The sequence below is a fragment of the Tamandua tetradactyla genome, chromosome 15, assembly GCF_023851605.1.
Source record: "Tamandua tetradactyla isolate mTamTet1 chromosome 15, mTamTet1.pri, whole genome shotgun sequence".
NCBI classification, from domain to species: domain Eukaryota; kingdom Metazoa; phylum Chordata; class Mammalia; order Pilosa; family Myrmecophagidae; genus Tamandua; species Tamandua tetradactyla.
In genome coordinates this window covers 41,886,230-41,908,394 of record NC_135341.1, presented here as the reverse complement: position 1 = coordinate 41,908,394, position 22,165 = coordinate 41,886,230, and the positions used below count along the sequence as shown (strand labels likewise).

At 41.4% G+C, this 22,165-nt stretch overlaps 2 protein-coding genes, 1 long non-coding RNA gene and 1 other non-coding gene across 8 annotated transcripts in view; 3 read left to right on the top strand and 1 right to left on the bottom strand.

Annotated features, from left to right (window-relative positions):
* Positions 1-8,259, bottom strand: part of ZDHHC3 (zDHHC palmitoyltransferase 3) — a 68,886-nt gene extending 60,627 nt beyond the window's left edge. For all 4 annotated transcript variants that reach the window (XM_077129579.1, XM_077129580.1, XM_077129581.1 and 1 more), the window contains exon 1: positions 8,016-8,259. The gene's annotated coding sequence lies outside the window, so the exon portion shown is untranslated. The remainder of the gene's footprint in view (positions 1-8,015) is intronic.
* On the top strand, positions 2,745-7,332 carry LOC143657319 (uncharacterized). The gene is made up of 3 exons (XR_013162801.1): positions 2,745-3,134; positions 4,443-4,496; positions 6,680-7,332. It is a non-coding gene; the product is annotated as an uncharacterized LOC143657319 (long non-coding RNA).
* On the top strand, positions 3,493-3,595 carry LOC143658129 (U6 spliceosomal RNA). Its single transcript, XR_013163151.1, has one exon. It is a non-coding gene; the product is annotated as a U6 spliceosomal RNA (small nuclear RNA).
* A 35-nt stretch (positions 8,260-8,294) lies between the features above and the next one.
* The window catches only part of EXOSC7 (exosome component 7), a 46,148-nt gene continuing 32,277 nt past the window's right edge, over positions 8,295-22,165 (top strand). For both annotated transcript variants that reach the window (XM_077129584.1, XM_077129583.1), the window contains exon 1: positions 8,295-8,402. In XM_077129584.1, coding sequence (XP_076985699.1) covers positions 8,346-8,402 — 57 coding nt within the window. In that variant the 5' untranslated portion in view covers positions 8,295-8,345. The remainder of the gene's footprint in view (positions 8,403-22,165) is intronic.

Sequence of the window (22,165 nt, the reverse complement as noted above, 5' to 3'; positions counted from 1 at the left end):
AAAAACAAACCATGAATCACTGTATGGTTGAAATATTTCAGAAAACAAAAACAAAACCAACAGAATGAGTCACTAAACATTTTCATAAAAGGGTGTGCTTTCAACCCTTCCAGAGGAAAGGTGCCTTATCTCCTACACCACACCCTGCTAACCAAGAAGACGCTCAGACAGGTAGAGTGAACTGGCCTGTTTTACAAGATCTTTACTAACAGGTTCACAGTTTCTCTCTCCTTTTACTGGCCTAACTGTTGTTCATCATATTCAACCTTCAACAAAATCTTAAAAAAAAAAATTTTTTTTTTAAAGAAAAAAATCACACCTCCTCCTCAAACCAAACCCCCTATATGTTAAGGTTCATTGAGGGAACCAGAAAGTGGCCACAGTAAACTGTGGCACAAATTTGTCATCTTGACTCAACTGAATATCTTTTTGTAAATCAGTGAGTAGTGCACACTCAGATTCTTAACAATGGATCTTCATTTCAGAAAAAGTTTGGGATTTGTACAGTGCAGGGAGGCTAACAGTGCTTCCATTTCCCACAAGAGATTATTTTACTATGATCAGCTATTTTACCACTCTGGACTTTACAGATCTTTCTAAAAATCATACCATATAGTGTGACAAAATATACGTCACAAACTCTGGGGATAAGAAACTACCACTTGTTTGGGTAAGAAGTTCTACTTTCCCTTTTTATGGGTGTGACTGAGCATATGGTACAATGAGGAACACTAATGAGACAGCTTTAAGAAAAGACTACACATAAGATTAACCGGTTTAAAAAGATTTACTATTGGAATCAGAATTCCAAAGCTAGAAGGAAACCTTTAAGACTATCAAATTCCCTTGTTTTGCAGATGAGGAAATCAATCACTTGAGATCTTAACTAAGATATAAAAGTTTTTGCATTGCTGTCTAGAGGAAGGGGATGGTACCATTAACTGAATGCCTATTAAGCTTGAGGACTTACACAAAGCAGTGTGTTTAATTTTTACAACCTGACACGGTGGCTATTATTCTTGTCCATTTTTACAGATGGAAGGAATGAGGCTCAGCAGTGTAGTAATCTTTGGTGTAATAATCTTCATAAGGTCCACAGAGAAAGGGAGTGGTGGAGTCAGGATTCCATCCAGCTCTGCTTGCTACCAGCGACCACACCTACAGCCATAACACATTTTTTTTTTTTTTTTGCAAAAGGGGCGTGGGGAGGAATGACCAAGCAGGAAACATGAGCTCTACTACCTGCTCCCTCACACATATCTGAGGGACCTAAAGTCACTTTAACTCACTGTTACTGTCTCCATCTCTAAAGTGATGGGAATGAACTAGCTCTCTAATCTCTGCGACTCCTTTTTTAAATACCCAAGAAATGGCTTCTAAGCACGACTTTCCTTCCATTAGCTATAGGGAACTGATAATATCTATTTTTAAAACAAAACAAGAAAACCCACAGCATTGCTTCTTCCATGAACCTTTTTACTTCTGGCCACTCCCTTTTGAACAGAGCTTCACCCTCACTGGACTAACACATCTTTTGGCCCTCAAAAATACAGCCTTTTGGAAAGAGACAGTGAGGACTAGCTGCCTCTTCCAAATTCTGATCCAGCCAGTTTTCAGATGGGTAAAGAAATGAAGGTCAAGGAATCTGTTGATCTTCAGATCAACAGAATGCTCAGAGATGGCTAATTTGCTTTCTAAGTCTGTCATATGGTACCCACTGCCATCTAAGTAGTTGCTATGTTACTACTTTCTTTCATTAACTCTTCCTTGCAGGAAGTCAGTAACCCAGCAGGAAAATCTATTTACAAAGGCAATAATAAATTACTGTCCAGCTACACATTTAATAAACATGACAGACTCATATTATGAGTAGCCATTTGTAATTAAGTGCATGCTCTCATCTGACAGTGAATTGCCTTCTGGCCCCTGTCAGGGTAGACGCTGAGATGGGCATTTTGCATGGCAGATGCCTCAGTGTGGGGCATGCTGAATTCAGGACGGGGCCTTGACTCTTCCCAAGCTCTTACTGAATGTCTGCTGCCCTCCAGGCACAGAGTTGAGTGCTAGACATGCCCCATATTGTTTGATTCTCACATTCACTCTATCTCATGTCTCCACTTTCCCATCCCCTTTAGAGATGAGGATACCGAGACATGGAAAAACTTTCCTAAGTCATACTTGCAGAAATAGTAGAGACAGGATACACCCCCAAGCTTGCTCTCATTTCAGAGCCTATTATCACTCCAACCATTAAATTTTGCCCAATAACTAGAAAATAAAAGGGGAAAGGGTATAGCTGTCTCCACCAGTGACCCTGGGTTACTTACATCTGACTTTCCCACATATGGTTATATAGAAACAGTGCTATTGGGTGACCGCACTCAGCCTTACACTTGGGACATTCATAAGGCATGGGCCTGAACTTAAGCATCTTGGATTCTAAGGTCAAGCCCTTGCTGATCACCAGCCAACAGTCAGAAGACTGATCCTGCCCTAAGCTAGAAGGCAGGAGGGCTGAAGCCTCAGCCAGAAGAATCACTCTAAGATTTAGCCCCCCATATACGCTTGTGCTGAGGAACAATTCTGTGGGACTGTCTGTGGGGTCAATTAACAGGATGCTGCTTTTTCCAAGAAACCAACCAGCTAAAGGATCCCACCTGAGGGTGTTGCAAATGGCACTTGGCCCCACATTGTGCCATGTGCAGATACACAGCCACTGTGACATCACTTAGGCAACAGTTTAGCTTTTTTAGTGACACAAAGCAAAAGTGCTTGAAGGGATTTGAAAGAGTAGCTAGGGAAGAGAAAGAGAACCTGGTACTGCAACTGTATCCAGGATTAAAAATGGGAAGCCATTAGGCCTTCAGGTCTCCACTGATTCCACTTATCCCCAGGCACTATAAGTGGCCATGCAAGAAGCAGAGACTGGGGAGGAATCTGGGACAAGGGAAACAATTCGTATTCGACAAGTTCACTGTCCCTCCCCTTCAGGCTGGAGGCTCTCTGGAATCTGTTAGAGAGCTTTGGAGATAGATGGGAAGCCAATGTTAAATGGAATGAAGACTGGACTTGGAGTCAAGAGGCCAGAGTTCTACTCACAGTCCTGCCATTCTAATCTCAAGATCTTGGGCAAGGTATTCACTTTCCCTGGGCCTGTTTTCTGTAAAACAAGAGGGATGGTCCAGCTGATTTGCAAAGGTCCCTACCAGAGCTGAGTCTCTGACTCCTCTGTTCTCAGGAGCAAATTTAACATCTTTGTTAATGTCTTCAATTTTATAATATTTTTATCAAAAGCTTTCCTTAACTTCTTTTCCCCATTCTTTGCTAATATTCAAAAGGGATATTATTTTTATAAAGTCAACAATAACTGTAAATGGCTGCTAATTTTCTGAGCATGTTCAGTTTCTTCAATCAAGTAGGGAATGAAATCTCCTTTTGCTCATTTAAAATTTCTTCAGAATGGAAAAAGCACTATTAAAATACATCAAGTGCTCGCTTCAGCAGCAAATATACCAATATCGGAACAATATAGAGAAGATTACCATGGCCCCTGTGCAAGGATGACACGCAAATTTGTGAAGCGTTCCATACTAAAAAAAAAAACAAAAAAACATCAAACACATGCCAAAAAAACCCAAACAAACAAACAAAACACTGGTGCCTGCCCATGCAAACAAGAACAACAACAAAATACATCAACTATTATAAATGGTAAACTTGAGCAGTCTTAAAATCCAAAGTTAAAACATGACCATTTTCCAGTGTTTAAATACTTGTATATCCAAGATCTACTCTGAGTTTTATAACCTGGCAAGTTATGCATTTTAGGGTAAAATGAGGCTTAGAAAGTCCAAGCGATTTGTTCAAAGTTATAAGGCAAGTTAGTTTCAAAACCCAGATATTTAGACAGACATCCCTACAATAGATTGTTACTACCCAACCAACCTGCTCTTCTAACTTCCCGGCAACTATTTCTCCGTTTAAAGATGCATGCTCTGTACACAGCAAAGTCAAAACTTATTGGAACACAACTATGGCCAAAACTGTACTTGCCCTACTAGGCTCATCTTCCTAGGACATGAAATCGATCCCACTCAAAGGCATTCCATCTCCACTGACCTTGAATAGGAGATATTCATGTCTTGGGTGGCACAGAAAATCTAGAGTTCTATTGCCAAGTCTCTTTAGACCAAGAAGACTGTGATTTGGAGGAGACTATGAAAGACAGAGTTTTTGCGGCATTTCAGTTAAATTGTGAAAAATGACTGAATTAGGTGGGACATGCAACTAATAGCCTTCTCACCTTCACAAAGAAGGCCAGGGATGGCTGAGCCATTTGTTGCTGGAATTCTCCGTTTAAAAAGAAAGTACATGATTTAAAAATGCAAAAATGGAAAGAAATAAGAGGCAGCATAGCAGTGGCTTCCTTTTTTTTCCAACAGGTCAATATCCAGGCATTTCTACTTCAGACTCAGTTACCATCTATGGCTCTCAGGGTATGTATGCATGCCTAAATACTTCCAGATTTAACAATCAGTATACGTGACCCCCTTTTCTCATAAACACTGTAATGAGAGATGTAGGAAGTATCCTACCACCCCCTCAAAATGGAACACCCCTACAGATCTTTTCTTCCAGTGGGAACAAGCTTTACCCATATATTCCTATCAATTTTTCTATCACTGCATTTCCAAGAATGTCTAGAACAGAAGACTGACACAGACCTGCCGGCCAGTCTATGAAAGGTTATTTATATTGAGTATTCTTTAAGGCAAGGTATAGGCAAGACAAATGCAAAGTGTTTAAAGAAAACAGCTCTATAAGGAAAATAGATCACTTTGCACTTTCCTGGGGTGCTGGGCTTATGGTAGAAACGCAAAGAAAAGGCCTAAAATTTGGCCATGCCTAAGACCAGGAATAAAATGTTCCCCTGCTGGACTAAGAAAGCTTTCTCCAACTACAGCACCAAGGGGTGGATGGAAGCACCACCCCATGCACTGCCCCGCAGCAATTCTATTACTGGTTTTTATTGCTTTAATTAACCAAGGCTAGGTGGGACAGATTTACTCCATCTTCGTAAAGTTATTGTTGCCCACTAGTATCTAGTAGTAGCTCATCACCTCTTACACATGATGTCTGGCCTGCACAATTAGTACCTTATTACAGGCTGGCCTCTATTCTAATTACCATGCGTCTCAATTGAGCACTTTATTTTATTGTCTTATTCATGTCCTAGTTCAAGTGCCCAGGCCCCTCAACTACAATAGATTCCTAATTCCTTTTTGGCAAGTGCTATGGTTTGGGTTTCTTTTATCTTTCTCCACACCCATGAGAACGCAAGGGAACTTGCAGGCATGCAAACAACACTTCCTGATCATTTGAAGAGTTTCTAGATGCCTACTCTGGGAGCGTGACACATGGTTGGAATCTGTATCAAATCCATCGGCCTCCTCTGCTGGTAAAGGCTCTCCGAAGCTATTTGGCTTCAAGCTCTACTTAGTTTGAATCTAACTAACCTTTTGCCTATCTAAAAGAGTGGGCTGAAACAGACATAGGAACTTCCCGTCAGCATCACATTCCATGTTTCTCTAGAGAAAAGAATTCAAGGGGATATGAATTTATGTCTGAAACAGACTCTTCACTTTTGGGATTAAAGCTAACTATAATTTATAGGGCAAGTGCCAATTTCATAATATTGGTCTCCTTTACCAAATACTCTGGTGAATAAAATGGAGCCTGGAGGGAGACCACATAGGTGATGGTTAGGAGTGCAGGCACAGGAGCTAAATTGCTTAGGCTTGAATTCTGGCTGTGCCACTGACTAGCTATGTGACCTGTGACTTTGGTAAAGACACTTAACCTCTCTGCACCTCAGTTTCCCAATCTGTAAACTGGGGATAATGATAGCACCTGTCTCATAAGGTTTTAGTAAGGTATGAATTAATTTTTGTAAAATACTTACTACAGAGTATGGTACATAACAAGTGCTATGTAAGTCTGTGTTAAATAAAATAGAGTACAGAGTTTTAGTATAAACAGACTTCAAAATGGTATGCCCCAAAAAGGGTTAATGGAACTATTTTCCATTTTTGACTTTTGATTTTTTGGCTATTACACATTCTTTGAATTGCTTTAGTAAAGTAAAAAGAACTCTGAACTTGTGAGTTTTAAAAATGTTTTATTATCTCAACAAATGTGGTAAAAATTTCTGAAAACATTTAAGTTGAAGCATTAGGGAAGATGTCATTATTTTAATATAGAACTTAAAATTAACATTCTACTATTTACACCTCTCATACCTACTTACCCTAACGTATCAGACATTGTTCATGACATTATTTAGCAAATACTGCCAACCCCTCTCCAGCAAGGAAGCTTCTGGCAGTTTATGTTCTATATATTTAACTCTATAATGAAAGACTTTTATATAAAGATGGCCACATGGTATCCAAGTTCAGATTTTTCTTTCTCTTTTTTCTGATCTGTTAATTTGCTGCCAGCTTTTAAGTCCTCAATCCCCTCAAATATCCTCGTTATTAAAATTCCACATCTAAGATCTCTCCTTTGTAGCAATATCTAGCACAAAATATTGCTTCTAACATTGTTATCTCATCACAGAGGTCCTCACATAGAATCCAGCTGTCTAACTATACAGGCAAGCATCTATGTTCCCCAACAGGTGGGACACCTGTGCCTTCACAGGGAGGAAACCCTTCCAGCTTTACCTCTTGCAGCTTTCCTGGAGGACAAAGCCCAACCCTGCAAGATGTCTTCCTTGAAGGTGAACTTGTAGAAAACTATGTATAGACATAAGAAATAACTAACGTCCAGCCTACTAAGAAGTGATCATCTATTATGGGGCTCAGCAATTAAGTGCCTAAGAATGTGGGCAGACACCACTTCTCTGTACAACCTCTTATGCACCAATTGATGATACCATCATAGCTCTAACGACCATATTCTAGGGTTATGTTGGCCCTGGAGCCTCCTGCTCTCCTTGGGGTACTTCTCCAGGCAGGAGTTGTTTTTTACTTGTCTTCATGTTCCAAAGCTAGTGCAAGGTTCATCCATAGTAGTTTCCCAATAGTAGAGTGAGAAAATACACTGAAGACAATATCTGAGAATTACCAACTATTCTTTGGATGATCAAGCTATCAAAGGTTATTTATTTTCACGTTTGAGAACAGAGAGTTTCCTCAAAAGTGGGACATCAAGAAAAGTCATCAGACTTCATCCTTCTACAATCAGTTTGGGTCAATTCTCCTCCATTTATCTGCATGACCCCTTTCATACTTGTACAGTATGTCTGTACAAGTATGAAAGTATGTCTCTGCCTGTCTTAAAGGGTTCCTACGGTGACCCCAGCTTCACCTTGCAGGTATCCTCTGGATATCCAAGGCCCATACTCTGACTCGGCCACACGGGGCTGGCTCCCACCCGTACCCTCCCGGGCAGCTGTCCACAGCTCCTAGCTATCAACTCCATCAATTTGAGGCTTTCAATCCCCACTGGGAAGTGCAGGGGGCATCCTGGCACTGCTTCCTTTGCCAGCGCGGGTTGCCTCCCCACTACTCTCTATGAGACAATGGTTTGGCGATCGCCCAGAGCAAGGGGACCCTGCAAAGTTCTAGGTTAGCATTCTGTCCCCGTGGGGGTGATGGTGAGATAGAGTGAGGATCTCTCAGGACTAATGTCTTCCACTATCAACCCTACCCACTGAGAACCATCTAAAGAAGGATTCATTGCCTCTTAACCATTCTAGGGGCCGGGGAAATGGAACTGAGGATGGGGAGAAAGGAAAGGACAGCAAGGAGACAGCCCCGGGCCAATTACGACGCCCAGCTTTCCAGACTAGGGGTCTGTCTCTCTCTCTCACACACACAACCTGCTACTTCAACTCCAGCTCTGGGCCAACCACGCCGTGCGCCTCTCCCACTGCGAGTCTCCTGGTCCCTGCCCGCGCCCTCGCCTCATCCCAGCTTCTTCACTCCAACCCCCGCCCCCTCCCAACTGACCGTGAAGCCGGTGGCAGTTTCCCAGTCCCAGGCCCCCGGGGGGTTCCGTCCGTCGCCGCCGTCGCCTCTCCCTGGAGTCCCACACCCGGGACTCTTTTACGGGCTGCGGCGATGGCTCCACGCCTCGAAGTGCCACAGCTCCCTGGACTCCGCCAGTTACCGGACAGCGCGCAGGTGAAGCCCATCGAGCTCCCGGCAGCTACGGCGGCGGCAGCAGCGGCTGCAGGAGGGGCCGCCGCGCAGGTTGATGACGCAAAAGCGCGGGGAGGGTGCGATCCGCGCGGAGTTGGCGCGGGCTGGTGACGTATCTCGCGCAGTGCAGTCGGCAGCATGGCGTTCGTGTCGTTGAGTGAGGCAGAGAAGGTGTATGTTGTGCATGGCGTCCAGGTATCTGCAGTAGTGGCGTCGGGGGACGGCCGCCAGGTTCCGTTGGCCTACCCGGAAGGAGATTAACTCAGCTGCCGCGGGTTTGGCTTACCTTGTCATTAAGTGGCTCTGCGGCCGGTCTTTGCAACCTAGAGCCTGCAACGTAGGCTTTTTTAGGACTGGTGATCCGTTTAGGACTGTTTGCGTTCTTGCCGGTTTTCAGGTCTACATGGTTCTGAGCCCAGGTGGGAACCGGTGGGCGCTCCCGGAGACTTGCTTTTAGTGAAGGAGCACTACTCCCGGGACCATCTCTTTGGCCTTCGCATGTCACTTTCCGTGACTGGGCCTTAGATTTCTCCTATAGGAAATGGATACGTGGGGGTGGGTGTTGTGGAGCACACTGAAAGAGAGACCGCATAATTCGAAACTGCAAGCGAATTTGGAGTCTTTATTAGCCAGCCAGCGACTGCCTCAGAAACTTCCAAGGAGGAAGATTGAGAGAGCAGCACCCGGGGGTTTTCAAGGTGTGCTTATAAAGGCTAAAATCTTGTTGTGGTTTTGCAGTTGCTAGCAGGCAGGCATATCACAGAAGCAGAAAAATGCCGTTAGCTGTTGCCAAAACATATCCTGTTCTCTCAGTTTCCTAACATTGGTTATTGTTAAACTCTTGGGGACATTCTGCCCCAATGTTGTGGGGACTTTCCCTGCTTGGGCCTGATTGATTGCTCCTGGCCCTCCACAGTGGGGGGTTCCTGGCCCACTTTTCCTCACCTAGTAGTTGGGAGGCACAGAGAGAGCGTGCACCCTAGGTGAATGCGCTTTGAAAATATAAGTGTCTTGCGAATAAAGGGGAGGAATATTTAGGTTTATAAAGCGGCTCTTTAAATCGATAGCATAATTGTTGCTGTTTCCCATTTTGCCAGTGGAGAGCTAAAATCCCTAGAAACAGTTAGAACCAGGCATCTTCTGTGTTCATTCATCAACACCTGCTTTTGACCACTCCAGAGGACTGGAGGACTTTGGACTTGGTAATGAGCCACCTCAGTTCCCACTTTGGCTGTTTCCCCATTTGTTATGTCACTGTGCAGCCCTCCCGTCCAAGTTCTTCATCCCACTCTTTGCAGAGTTCTGGTGTCAGCCCCTTCCCCTTCCCTTCCTGAGCCGAGGCCTGCTACTACAAAGTTAATGGTCCCGTGGTGTGGCCATCAGGTTAAGCGATCAGCTATGATCAGCTATCGTTAAAGGTCCACAACGGTGAATAAAGCTCATGATCTTTTTGAAATTGTGCCGTGCTGTTATCCTCGGTTGTTATAGATGAAGAAATGTCAACATTTGGCTTACAGGTTACATATTAAATCTGAATAATAGAGTCAACAGTTCCATGTGCTTTTAAGTTTATGCTTCAGATCAGAAATAGTGGGATATGTGTGTGTTATTTGTTTGGGGGCGGGATATATAAATCCTCACAGAGCTATTAAATTTATCCTTCTGTCTTAATTTTGTGCCATTCTTCATGTGATTTTTATTCTCAGAGATGCTTCTTGGGGAGGCATTAAGGATAACAATTTGCCTCTAAATGTAAAATCCTTTTTATTTCTTTCTTTGCTACCACAGTCATGAAATATTGATTTCACTGTGCAGTCCATTTTTTCTCACATTCCATTTCTGACAGTGGGACCAAGGGACATAGGTTCCTTGTCTGTTACCTCCCAAGGCTAGACAGATCATGTCCTAAGTTCCAATGGCAACTCATTAGCTATCCGGCAGTATATTAAGGACCCATTTTATTACACATCTATTATGTGCTCAGTGCTGTGAAGAAGTAAAAAAAAATACAAGCTATGTTTCTGGCCCTTGAGATGCTCAGGATCTAGTTTGGGCAAAATTAGTTGTTTATTTTTCATTATTGAATATCCAGCCTGTGGCATATTATGTGAGAAGCAGTAGGGGCACTAAAATATTTGTGAAATGCATAAATGAAAGATAGGTAAGACAGGAAAAATGAATAACGTATAGACAATGGCATATAAGGTATATGCCATAAGATACATACCGAGGGAGTGTAAGTCAAAAAAGGAACTGAAGATTACTGGAGGCTGTAGTGCTCTGGAAGACATCCTTAAGACAGAGGATTTGCTTCCCTAAATCCATGGCAGATATGTTTCTACAGCACTCAGTATTTATTCTTTCATTTAACACATAGCTTAACCTGACTTGGGAGATAGGAAGGAGCTTGCCCTTATATTGTTCACATGCTAGAAGTAAGATAAAGAAATTTCAAATCTAGTTGTGTGTTTATGTTTCATTAAAAATTGTATTGAGTGCTATGAAGGAAAAACCTGAGAACTCATCTAGTCTCTTCAGATTTCCCTGAAGAAATGGCTTTTGAGCTGAGCTTTCAGGGTGACTGCCAGTTAGGCAGTAGCATAAACATTCCAGGGGGTGGGATGGTGAGTCCCCAGTACCTCAGGTGGAGGAAGCATGGAGCCACAGGAATGAGCTGGGAGTAATGGTGGAAGATTGGCTTACAGAGTTGGGCAGAAACCACATCATAGGGTCATAGAGCCTCAGCCAGTCTCCCATCATGGGTCTTGATGTGTAATCATCTGTTGATTTGTTTGTATGATATCCCTAAGGCCTAGGGAGCCCTTCGACCAAACCCAACAAGAAGGCATCTAGGGAGTCTGGGTGATACATTTTGGAAGGGGTTAACCTACTAGTACACAGATTAGGGCAGAGAAAGACAAAATGGATCTGAGGAGGTGAGGGTAGGGCAAAAGGAAAGTTTGATAAATCACTATTTTGATATATGATTTGATTGCTTTCTCTTAAGGCCCCAATTAGCCTTTGAAGACCAGTATGCTCGCCCACTCTTTTTTAGGTGCATACCCACTCTTTTTTAGGTGCATATTGTATCATAGTTTTTATCATTGCATCTAAACAACTATTCTGAAGGTAAATATCATTAGCTGTATTTTATAAATGAGGAAGTGATCTCAGAGGTTAAGTCACTTGCTCAAGGTCACAAGGTAAGTGAGTGGTGGAGTGAGGATTTAAACCCAGATTTGTGTGATTGATTGCAAAGCCCATACTCTCATGTCACCTTCCCACAGCAGTGAAAGTCAATGCCTTTCATTCCTTAGAGATTTAGAGGCAAGGGAAGGGAGGATCTCTGCTTCTTCTACTTCTCTTCCTTTCTCCTTTCCCCTAAAAGCTTGTAGGGAAACAAGAAGGAGAAGGGGAAATTCTGAAACATATACACCTCCCCCAACTTTTCTAGACCTTTAAATATTATATGATATTTTCTGTTATTTCTTTAGGTAATGTTCTAGTTTGCTAGCTGCCAGAATGCAAGACACCAGAGATGGATTTGGCTTTTAATAAAAGGGGATTTATTTCATTAAAAACGTGTAGTTCTTCAGCGGAAAGGCAGCCAACTTTCAACTGAGGTCTTTCTTACACAAGATGATCCCTGCTGGCCTTCTCTCCAGCCCTCTGGGTTCCAACGACGGGGTGATTCCTTTCTGCATCTCCAAAGGCCTAGGCTGAGCTGCGAGTGCTAGATGAGGTATGCTGAGCTGCTTAGGCTGTGCTACGTTGAGCTCTGTCATTTAAGCGCCAGCCAGTTAAATCGCACATCATTCATTGCAGCAGGTACACCTCCTAGCTGACTGCAGATGTAATCAGCAACAGAGGAGGTTCACATGCCATTGGTTCATGTCCACAGCAGTAGAACTAGGCATTTCACCTGGCCAAATTGACACCTGAACCTAACTACCACAGGTAGTATATTCCCCAAGTCGAGTTCCTTTATAACCCTCTTTTGCATTTCTTTTGTTTTATTTTGTCTCAACTGTTTCTTCTCTGTTCACAAGAAGAAACCTGGAGACAGATTTCAGAATTTCCAGAATCTATGTTTTATCCTCTTTCCTGGCTTGCTTAACTGGCTAGATGTGTACTTTCTGTCATCCATGAGAAGACATTACTAACCTTCATCTTAGTCCAGTGGTTCTGAAGCCTCAAAGTATATTTAACTCACATTTAAATTCATATTCCCAGACTTTACTCCAATCTTCTAAATCAGAATCTCCAGGGCTAGGGCCTGGGATGGACATTTTCATAAAGTATTAGGAGATTTTGATGCAGCCATCAGATCTGACTCAGGAACTGGTAATGGGAAGCCACTGGCCTGGTACGACCTTGAGCCTGGTGCAGAAATCTATGCTACTCCCCTGCCTGAGGTCACATGGTCTCCCACCTCTGTTTGAATGAGTATTTGGTGTCAGACTGAGTAGTTTCTTTCCTAGCTCTGCCGCTCACAATGTGAGTGATTTTTACCTCAGTAACCTAAGCCACCTCCCCCTGTGTAAAATGAGGATATGTCCACTTGGGGAGTGGGTTGTGAGGAATGATTGGAGAAGAGATGTCTAACACTTGGCATGTGTTAAATACTAAAGAAAAGTTGGCCCTCTTTCAAGTTTGTTTCTTCTGTTAGAAGTATGGCTTTGTCCTAAATCATCTGCATTCTATCTCCAGCCTTTATAGTGACTCCATTAAAGGTTCACCCTGTGACTTTGAGATTTAAGAGCTTTTGTTTGGGAGAGTTAGAGATTCTTAAATTATTTCAAGAAAAAGGGGATTTATGGCAAGGGCTAGAAAGTTCCCCGGGAGTTATATGGTACCACCTCTCATGGATCACGTGGTGTGTGCAACTCTTTACATCTCTTGTGATACCTTTGCTTCTCTGCTGAAGTTTATCCCTTCCCCCCAGCCACTTGCTATCTAGCTTCCCTTCTGCTTGCTGAATTCTGCCTTGGGCCTGGGTCTGCAAAGCTGGACCAGATGTCATCCCTTTCCTAAGGGAAGTTGTTTTCTAGTAGGGAAGGTGGTTTGACTTTCAGTTCTCCTGCAAGCTCTGCAGTTTTGGACAAGTCAAAGCAAGGTAATGAGGGGATGAACGTAGCCTCAGAGGACCATATTGAGCCTGAAATCCCCCCAGGTGTGTTGGATTAGTAGCACAGCCTTGTCCGCTTCTAGTAGAGAGTATAGGCTGGGTTACCTGAGTGAAGAAAAGAGAATGAAGAAAAGCAGTTCTGGGCTAAGTTATATATACTTCCTCTCTATCTACGAACAGGGTATTGAAACTTGTTGCCTCAGTGTCTTCATCTGTACTTTGAGGGTACTGCTCTCTCTCTGCATGATTTTTGAGGATTCAGTGAACTAAAAAGTCATGCCCCCAGAAACAGAGGAAGGGAACTTGGTAAGATTGGCGTTATTCCCACTCTCTAGACAAGGGAACTGGCTGAGACCTGCTGAGAAACTTGCTCTAAGTCACAGCTGCAGTGGAGATTTAAATGTAGGTTGGAAGGTGACTCTTTCCATTACTCCACACCCAACTGGCAAGGTTGTGATCACCTGGGTAGCAACACTGTAAAACTTTAGTAGCTATCCCAGCATCCAGAAACCCTTTATCTAGAAAGCTGCTTCAGTTTCCTCTGCTCGGGACAGGGTTCCACCCCATGGTTTGTCTGTCGACTGTTGACAGCCCTTTAGTTATGTATTTATTTATTTTCTTTTTGCATGGGCCGGCACCGGGCATTGAACCTGGGTCTCTGGTATGGAAGCCAAGAACTGTCATGCCAGGCAAGAACTCTGCCACTGAGCCACCATGGCCCATCCCCCAGCCCTTGATTTTTAAAATGTAGTTTTCAGTTCGGGGCAGCCCCTGCTTAAATGGATGAATTATTTTCCTCCTGAGTACTGCAGATAAATAAAACTTGTGGTAGGGCACCAGGCTCTGAGCCAGGCCAGGCAGGCTTGGACAATATCCCAAGACTTTTATAAGGAATTTGGATTTAAAAAGTTGTTCTGGGTGCAGTGATTCATGGACCAGTCGGTTTGGTTTTCTCCTATTCTTTGGGATGCTATTTTTCGATGAAAAAAATGTTATGTTTTATGTGGTCTTTTAGAGGCCAGTTTGTAGCTTTTCATTCATCTCCTGCTTGTCCCCAGAATCTTTCCTACTGAGTCTTCCCCAGGGAGCAAAGGGAGTTATTTAAAGGCTGGAAAGACAAGATTTAGTGAGGCCCAGTCTTCTGACCCACCTCCAGTCCCATCCATACATGGTTTATCACTACAAAGGATTATGACCAGGCCTTTCCAGAGAGGAAGATATTCTAAAAGCAGTAGTTGGAAACCCTGTGACCCTGTGGCTTCCTGCTTTCAATCATTATCATTATCATCAGGAGCATCTGATATACCCAGCCAGTTTCTTCTTTGAGAAGGCCTGTGCTGACTCCCTCTGTAAAGTGAAGAGACCCTTTGGAATGCAGGAGGCTGTGTGGAATAGTGGGCCCTGGCTTGGAATTTAAATCATAGCTTGCCATTTATTGACTGTGTGACCTTGGGCAAATCCTTTAGCATTTTCAGCCTGTTACTCCATTTGTAAAATGCAGTGGTTCAGTGGTTGAATGCTTACCTTCCATGTGGGAGACCTGGGTTCGATTCCAGACCATGCACCCCCACCCCCAGCCTCCCAAACATGCAATAATAAAACTTATCTTACGGGGTTATTGTGAGCATTAAATGAGTAAATTGTGTAATGTTGCTGGCACATTGTCTGAGACATATATGCAGTAAAAAGCAGCTGCTATTTTTTTTTGTAAATAATTGCTGTCAACTTAATTTTTAGTTCTGTAGAATTACAGAAGTACATTTAAGTCCATCTAATTCAGTCTCCATTGTTTATAAATGAGGAAGCTAGTCCAGAGAGAGAAGGAAGGACTTGCCCTAGGTCAAACAGCTAGTTAATGGCAGGACCATGAGTTATGTGCCTGGTGATCTTTCACAGATGCACTGTACTTGCACCCACAAAGGATTTCTTGTAAATGTAGATGTTTCTGAACCAAATTTTCACTTTCTTAGCTGAGCACACCTGCAGGCTGGGGCAAACTGGGGCATCAGAGATTGACCTAGAAAGCTTTCCGCTTCTCTGGGTAGGGTAGTGATATAGTTACAGGATCCTTCAGGAAAGAGGGATCACTTTATGGAGTTCTGCCAGGCAAGCTCCACGTTCCTAAACTTGTAATCCTGTTGATTTTCAAGTACATGTCACTCTATCTCAAGATAGGTATTGCCTTGAGGGAAAGAATGGGCTGGAAGCGAGTGGGCTGCAAAGGGGACTTCAATGTAATTTGTGATGTTTATTTTGCTCTCAAAGCAGGTAAGAGTAAAAGAACTGAAACAAATGTAGCAGATGGTAGGTGTTAGTACCTGGGTGGATGGGAGCCTGCAGTATTTTACTTAATTTCTCAAAGTAAAAAACAAGTCAATCATATATGTGATTAGGCAGACAGTTTAAAATAAGTTTCTGCTAGTTACATACTTTAGAACGGTGTTTTTTTCCCCATGGTATTGTTTTTGTTAACTTTTTTATTGTATAGTATAACATATATACAAAGCAAAGAAATAAAAAAGCAGTAGTTTTCAAAGCAGTCTTCAAAATGTGGTTACAGAATAGATCCCAGAGTTTGTAATGGGCTACCATACCCTCCACTCACATTTTTCCTTCTAGCTGCTTCAGAATATAGGAGGCTAGAGGGCTTAAATACTTTTTTCATCATCACGATCAACTTTTTTCCCTTCTTTTGTGAACAATAACATATATACTAAACTATAAATTTCAAAGCACAGCACCACAATTAGTTATAGAACATATTTCAGACTTTGACATGGGTTGCAATTTCACAATTTTAGGTTTTTACTTCTAGCTGCTCTGAAATACTGGAGACTACAAGAGGTATCAATTTAATGATTCAGCATTTATATTCATTTGTTAAGTTCTGTCTTCTCTGTATAATTCCACCATTACCTTTGATCTTTCTGTACCTCTCTTTGGGGTTGTTTGGGCTATGGCAATTCTAAATTTTTGATATTGGAAGGGTCTGTCACTAATATGGGGTAGGGAGATGGAACTATCTGATGTTCTGGAGAGGCTGGCTAGGTTTCAGGACTTATCTGGGCCAGGGACCCATCTGGAGATTGTTACTCTAGTGCCTGAAACCCTGTGGAATCTTTTATATTGCCTTAGGTGTTCTTTAGGATTGGCTGGAATGGTCCTGGCTGGGGGTTGGCAGGTTATGATAGGTAGCAAGGTCTACCTGAAGCTTGTGTAAGAGCAACCTCCAGAGCAGAACAGTGTTTTTTAACCTTTTTTGGGGGTGGGAGTGGGGTGGGCATTAGCCCCTTTGAGAATCTGATTAAACCAATGATTCTTTTTCTGAAAAAATAAAAAGAATGAGGAAGATCTCTAGTTGCTGATGTGGAGCAAGTATTTCCTGGATATATGTGTTAAAAAAAAGAAAGTGCAAAAGAGTATCTACAGTATGCCACCCTTCCTATAAAAAAGAAAGGATATTAAATATCATTTATCTTCTCATTTGTGGAAAAGAAATACAAGGTTATACCAGAAACTAAAGAGATTGATTCCATTTCTGGGTGGGTGAGAAAGGGGAGGAAAGAAGTCAAGCATGAAGACAGGGCTAAGGAGAGTGGGAATTTCTCTGAGCATACTTTTTCTGATAGCCTTGACTCTTACACAACTATAGTGATGGTCCACATACCCCCAAAATAAATAAATTAATTAAAAGTAACCAGACTATGGGGGAACCCAAACTGGAATGCAAACAGTTACAAATGAGCCAGTTTTACAAATGAATAGTACAGCCACACTGTAGGGCATGGGTAATAAAATAACTAACCTAAATAACTGGTAAACAGTATTTGGATTGGGTATTGCAAAGCTCAAGACAAAAGAACTCTACACAAATACTGCACTCTTTTAGTAGATTTGTTTCCCACAGCAGTATAAGTTAGCAATTCTGAACTACTTTATGTATATGCTAAAACTGTACAAGTAAGTAAATTGTAGATAATGAGAGCCATATTTTTCTCTTTGTCGGAGAAGGAAGTTACAAATAAGAAAAGAAAGTAAGTTAAAATGAGCTCTTTGGTGTTAGATTGGAATTGTCAGCATGTATTCATGGCTTTTAAATATATAAGGAGATAGAAACAGTAACAAATTGTGCGTATGTGTGGATTAATATACATACATGTATTGTCTAGCTCTATCTATAGGTGGATTAATATACATGCATTTATTTTGTAGCTTTATCTGCTGAGGGTCTAGAAGAAGTTGATAGCCCAGTAGCAATTAGCATACTTAGCACCCAGATCCTGGTTTTTAATTTCCATTGCCCAGTCAAAGGAACGAGGGCTCCTGGGAGAAATAGCTGATTCTGGGACTGGGGCAGGTTAAACACAAAAGTCTGTTATGTCTGATAGTGCTAGCAAATAAAGAAGTGCTCATAAAAGATTAATGACATGTGGAAAGAACACAGGAACCAAACTAAAGGAGCTCCCAGTGGCTAAATCTAGACTACTTTAAGCAACAAAAAAATAATGATAGCACTGAGTTACAATCCATAGCTTAAAATAAATATGAGTTATGTTGATGTAAATAAATAATTGGAGAAGTAAATAAATGGGGGGGGAGGGGGTGTAGAGAAGGTACAGCTCTTCCACAGAAGAATTCCAGTGAATAAATGTCAAGGGAATGAGGGAAATAGGGAATCACCAATAGGCAAACATCATAGTAATATTGTTGCAGGCCAGGGCCACTGGTGGATGCTGAAATTAATAGGGATACATTTGAGGAGAAACGAGATATTTACATAGTCTCAAAGTATTTCCCCCCAAGACAGGAATGCTGAAGAGAAGAATGTTAACTTTACAATGGAGAAACCTGGCAGACATCTCCTAAACCAAGTGATCAGTCACCATCATCACCAGTAATGAAACACTGACATTATGTAGCCCTGATAAGATTCACTGAAATGGCCCAACCTCACTCTTGCAGTGTTCTTGCTAACAATATCTAACCTCAGTCTAACCATCAGAAAACATCAGACAGACCCAAATTGAGGGACATTCTGCAGAATAACTGGCTAGTACTTTCCAAAAGTGTCAAGGTCATGAAGACTAGTTGCTGTCCCAGAATAAAGGGTGCTGAGGAGACAGGGCAACTAAATGCAGTGTGTGGATTCCTGGGTTGAACCTTGGACCAGAAGACATCAGTGGAAAAACTGATGAAATTGAAATAAAGTCTAAGGTTTAGTAAACAGTGCTATGCCAATATTAATTTCTGGTTTCTATAATTTTATGGTTATGGAAGTTGTTAACAGTAGGGGATGGTGATTGAAAGTTTATGGAAACGCTACTAATTTTGCATCTTGTCTATATATCTAAAATTATTTAAGGATAATTTTGTACAGAATTAACATTAGGCAGTGCATAGACCGTCCTGAAACCCATCTTCTACAGCAGGGGTTAGCAAACTTCCTGTGAAAGACTAGGTAGTAAATATTTTGGAGTTCATGGGTCATACAACCTCTCTTGGAACTGCTCGACTCTGCCTGTAGTGCAAAAGCAACCATAGATAAAATGTAGATGATAGGTGTGGCTGTGTTTCAGTAAAATTAGTTATAAAACAGGTGACCCAAGGGCCTCAGTTTGTTGACCCCTGCTTAGGACAAAGCCTATTTTAGAAGATATAATCGAGGTTTTGTTTAAGCTGTTTATAGAGCAGATCTTTTTGAGTTATGAAAGTAGAAGCACTGCTGATAAGACAGTTGTACCTTATTACTCTGACAGCATATACTTAAGGCGGTTTTAAAAATTGCAGATTCAGAGAGAGGTGACTTTTGTCTCTTTTTTTTTTTAATTTTTTATTAATTAAAAAAAATTACAAGAAACAAACATTCCCAACACGTACACTCAGCAATTCACAATATCATCACATAGTTGCATATTCATCATCGTGATCATTTCCCAGAGCATTAGAATCAATTCAGAAAAAGAAATAAAAAGACAACAGAAAAATATAACAAACAGAAAAAAAAAATTTTACAGGCCATACCCCTTACTGATCCCTTTCATTGATCACTAGCATTTCAAACTAAATCTATTTTAACATTTGTTCCTCCTATTATTTATTTTTATTCCATATGTTCCTCTCATCTGTTGACAAGGTAGATAAAAGGAACTTAAGTACAAAGTTCCATGTACTTAAGGTGTTCAATCAACTATCTACATAAGTTATATTAGGAGATGCACTAGTCAAAGTATAGATTTGTACCAAATAAACATTTTGTGCTTTAGTCTCACACATTAGTTGAAATTTTAAACTATTAAGTACCATCTATTTTCAGCACACTGCAGTAATGACATTCTTTTGTTCTTCCTCATGCAAAAACATTTTTTAAATTTGTACATTTAGTCACTATCATTATACACTCGAGGCATTCCTAGATTACACCATCTCAATCTTTATTATCTATCTTTCTTTGTGATTTCATTTATGCCCCAGCCCTCCTCCCTCTATCATTCTCATATGCAGCTTCATTCAGTGTTTTAACATAATTGTATTACAGTTAGGTAATATTGTACTGTCCATTTCTGAGTTTTTATATTCAGTCCTGTTGCACAATCTGTATCCCTTCAGCTCCAATTACCCAATATCTTACCCTGTTTCTATCTCCTGATGGTCTCTGTTACCAAGGAAATATTCCAAGTTTATTCACTAATGTCAGTTCATCAGTGAGACCATGCAGCATTTGTCCTTTTGGTTTTGGCTAATCACACTCAGCATAATGTCCTTAAGGTCCATTCATGTTGTTATATACTTCATAACTTTATTCTGTCTTACAGCTGCATAATATTCCATCTTATGTAAATGTCACAGTTTGTTTAGCCAACTGTCTGTTGATGGACATTTTGGCTGTTTCCATCTCTTGGTAATTGTTAATAATGCTGCTATAAACATTGGTGTGTAAATGCCCATTTGTGTCCTTGGCCTCGTGTCCTTTGAGTAGAGACAGCATATAGATGGGTCCTGTTTTTTAATCCATTCTGCCAAACTATGTCTTTTGATTGGAGAGTTTAATCCATTAACATTCAATGTTATTACTGCATGGGTAGTATTTTCTTCTACTATTTTGCCTTCTGGATTTTATATGTCATATCTAATTTTCCTTCTTTTTACCTTTACTCATAGTCTTCCTTTCTCCACTCTTCTCCACACCTCTCTCTTCTCTATTTGTATCTGTCTCTAGTGTTCCCTTTAGTATTTCTTGCAGAGCTGGTCTCTTGGCCACAAATTCTGTCAGTGATTTTTTGTCTGAGAATGTTTTAATTTCTCCCTCATTTTTGAAGGACAGTTTTGCTGGGTATAGAATTCTTGGTTGGCAGTTTTTCTCTTTTAATAATTTAAATATGTTATTCCACTGTCTTCTTGCCTCCATGGTTTCTGCTGAGAGATCTGCACATAGTTTTATTGGGCTTCCCTTGTATGTGATGGATTGCTCTTCTCTTGCTGCTTTCAAGATCCTCTCTTTCTCTTTGACCTCTGACATTCTGATTATTAAATGTCTTGGAGTATGTCTATTTGGATCTATTCTCTTTGGGATACGCTGCACTTCTTGGATCTGTAATTTTAAATCTTTCGTAAGAGTTGGGAAATTTTCAGTGATAATTTCCTCCATTAGTTTTTCTCCTCCTTTTCCCTTCTCTTCTCCTTCTGGGACACCCACAACACATATATTCGTGTTCTTCATATTGTCTTTCAATTCCCTGAGTCCCTGCTCATATTTTTCCATTTTTTTCCCTATAGTTTCTGTTTCTTGTTGGATTTCAGATGTTCCGTCCTCCAGTTCGGAAATCATATGTTCTGTCTCTCGAAATCTACCATTGTAAGTTTCCATTGTTTTTTTCATCTCTTCTGCTGTGTCTTTCATTCCCATAAGTTCTGTGATTTGTTTTTTCAGACTTTCAGTTTCTTCTTTTTCTTCATTCCTTGCCTTCTTTATATCCTCCCTCAATTCATTGATTTGGTTTTCGATGAGGTTTTCCATGTCTGTTCATACATTCTGAATTAATTGTTTCAGCTCCTGTATGTCATTTGAATTGTTGGTTTGTTCCTTTGACTGGGCCATATCTTCAATTTTCCTAGTGTGATTTGTTATTTTTTGCTGGCATCTAGGCATTTAATTACCTTAATTAGTTTATTCTGGAGATTGCTTTCACTTTGTTTATCTAGGGTTTTCTTGCTGGATGAATTTGTTGTCTATCTGTTCTTTGACAGTCTGTTCAGCTTTATCTGGACCTTTAGCTTAAGTTTTGTTTAACAGAGGAGAATTTTTCAGTTCTTGTTTTCTTGTTTCTTGCCCTGCTTGTGTGGTGCCTTTCCCCCACACACACTTAGGAGGGTCTACTTAGATATTATAGACCCCAGCCAGATTTTCCCAGACCTAACTGGCCTCCTATCAGGAGGAAAGAGTCATCTGCATAGGTGTTCCCTGAGGGTGAGACCCAGCAGGTTGAAAGACTTTCCTGTGAAGTCTCTGGACTCTGTTTTTCTTATCCTGCCCAGTATGTGGCGCTTGTCTGACTGCAGTTCCCACCAGCATAAGATGATGCGGTACCTTAACTTTGGCAGACTCTCCCTGCTGGGGCTGTGGTGGAGACAGAGGAGAGGTTTTAGGCTAGTTTTAATGGCTTCAAATTACCAAGCACTGGTGTCTGAATTCCTTGATGGAGGGATTCCACCTGGGTGGGGCTTCACCCCTCCCCTAGGGAAACAACAAGCTCCAGATAAGCCGCCAAAAGAGCTCACTTTTGCCTATGCCTGGGGCAGTTGCAGCCTGAAAAGTCCTGCCACTGTATCCAGA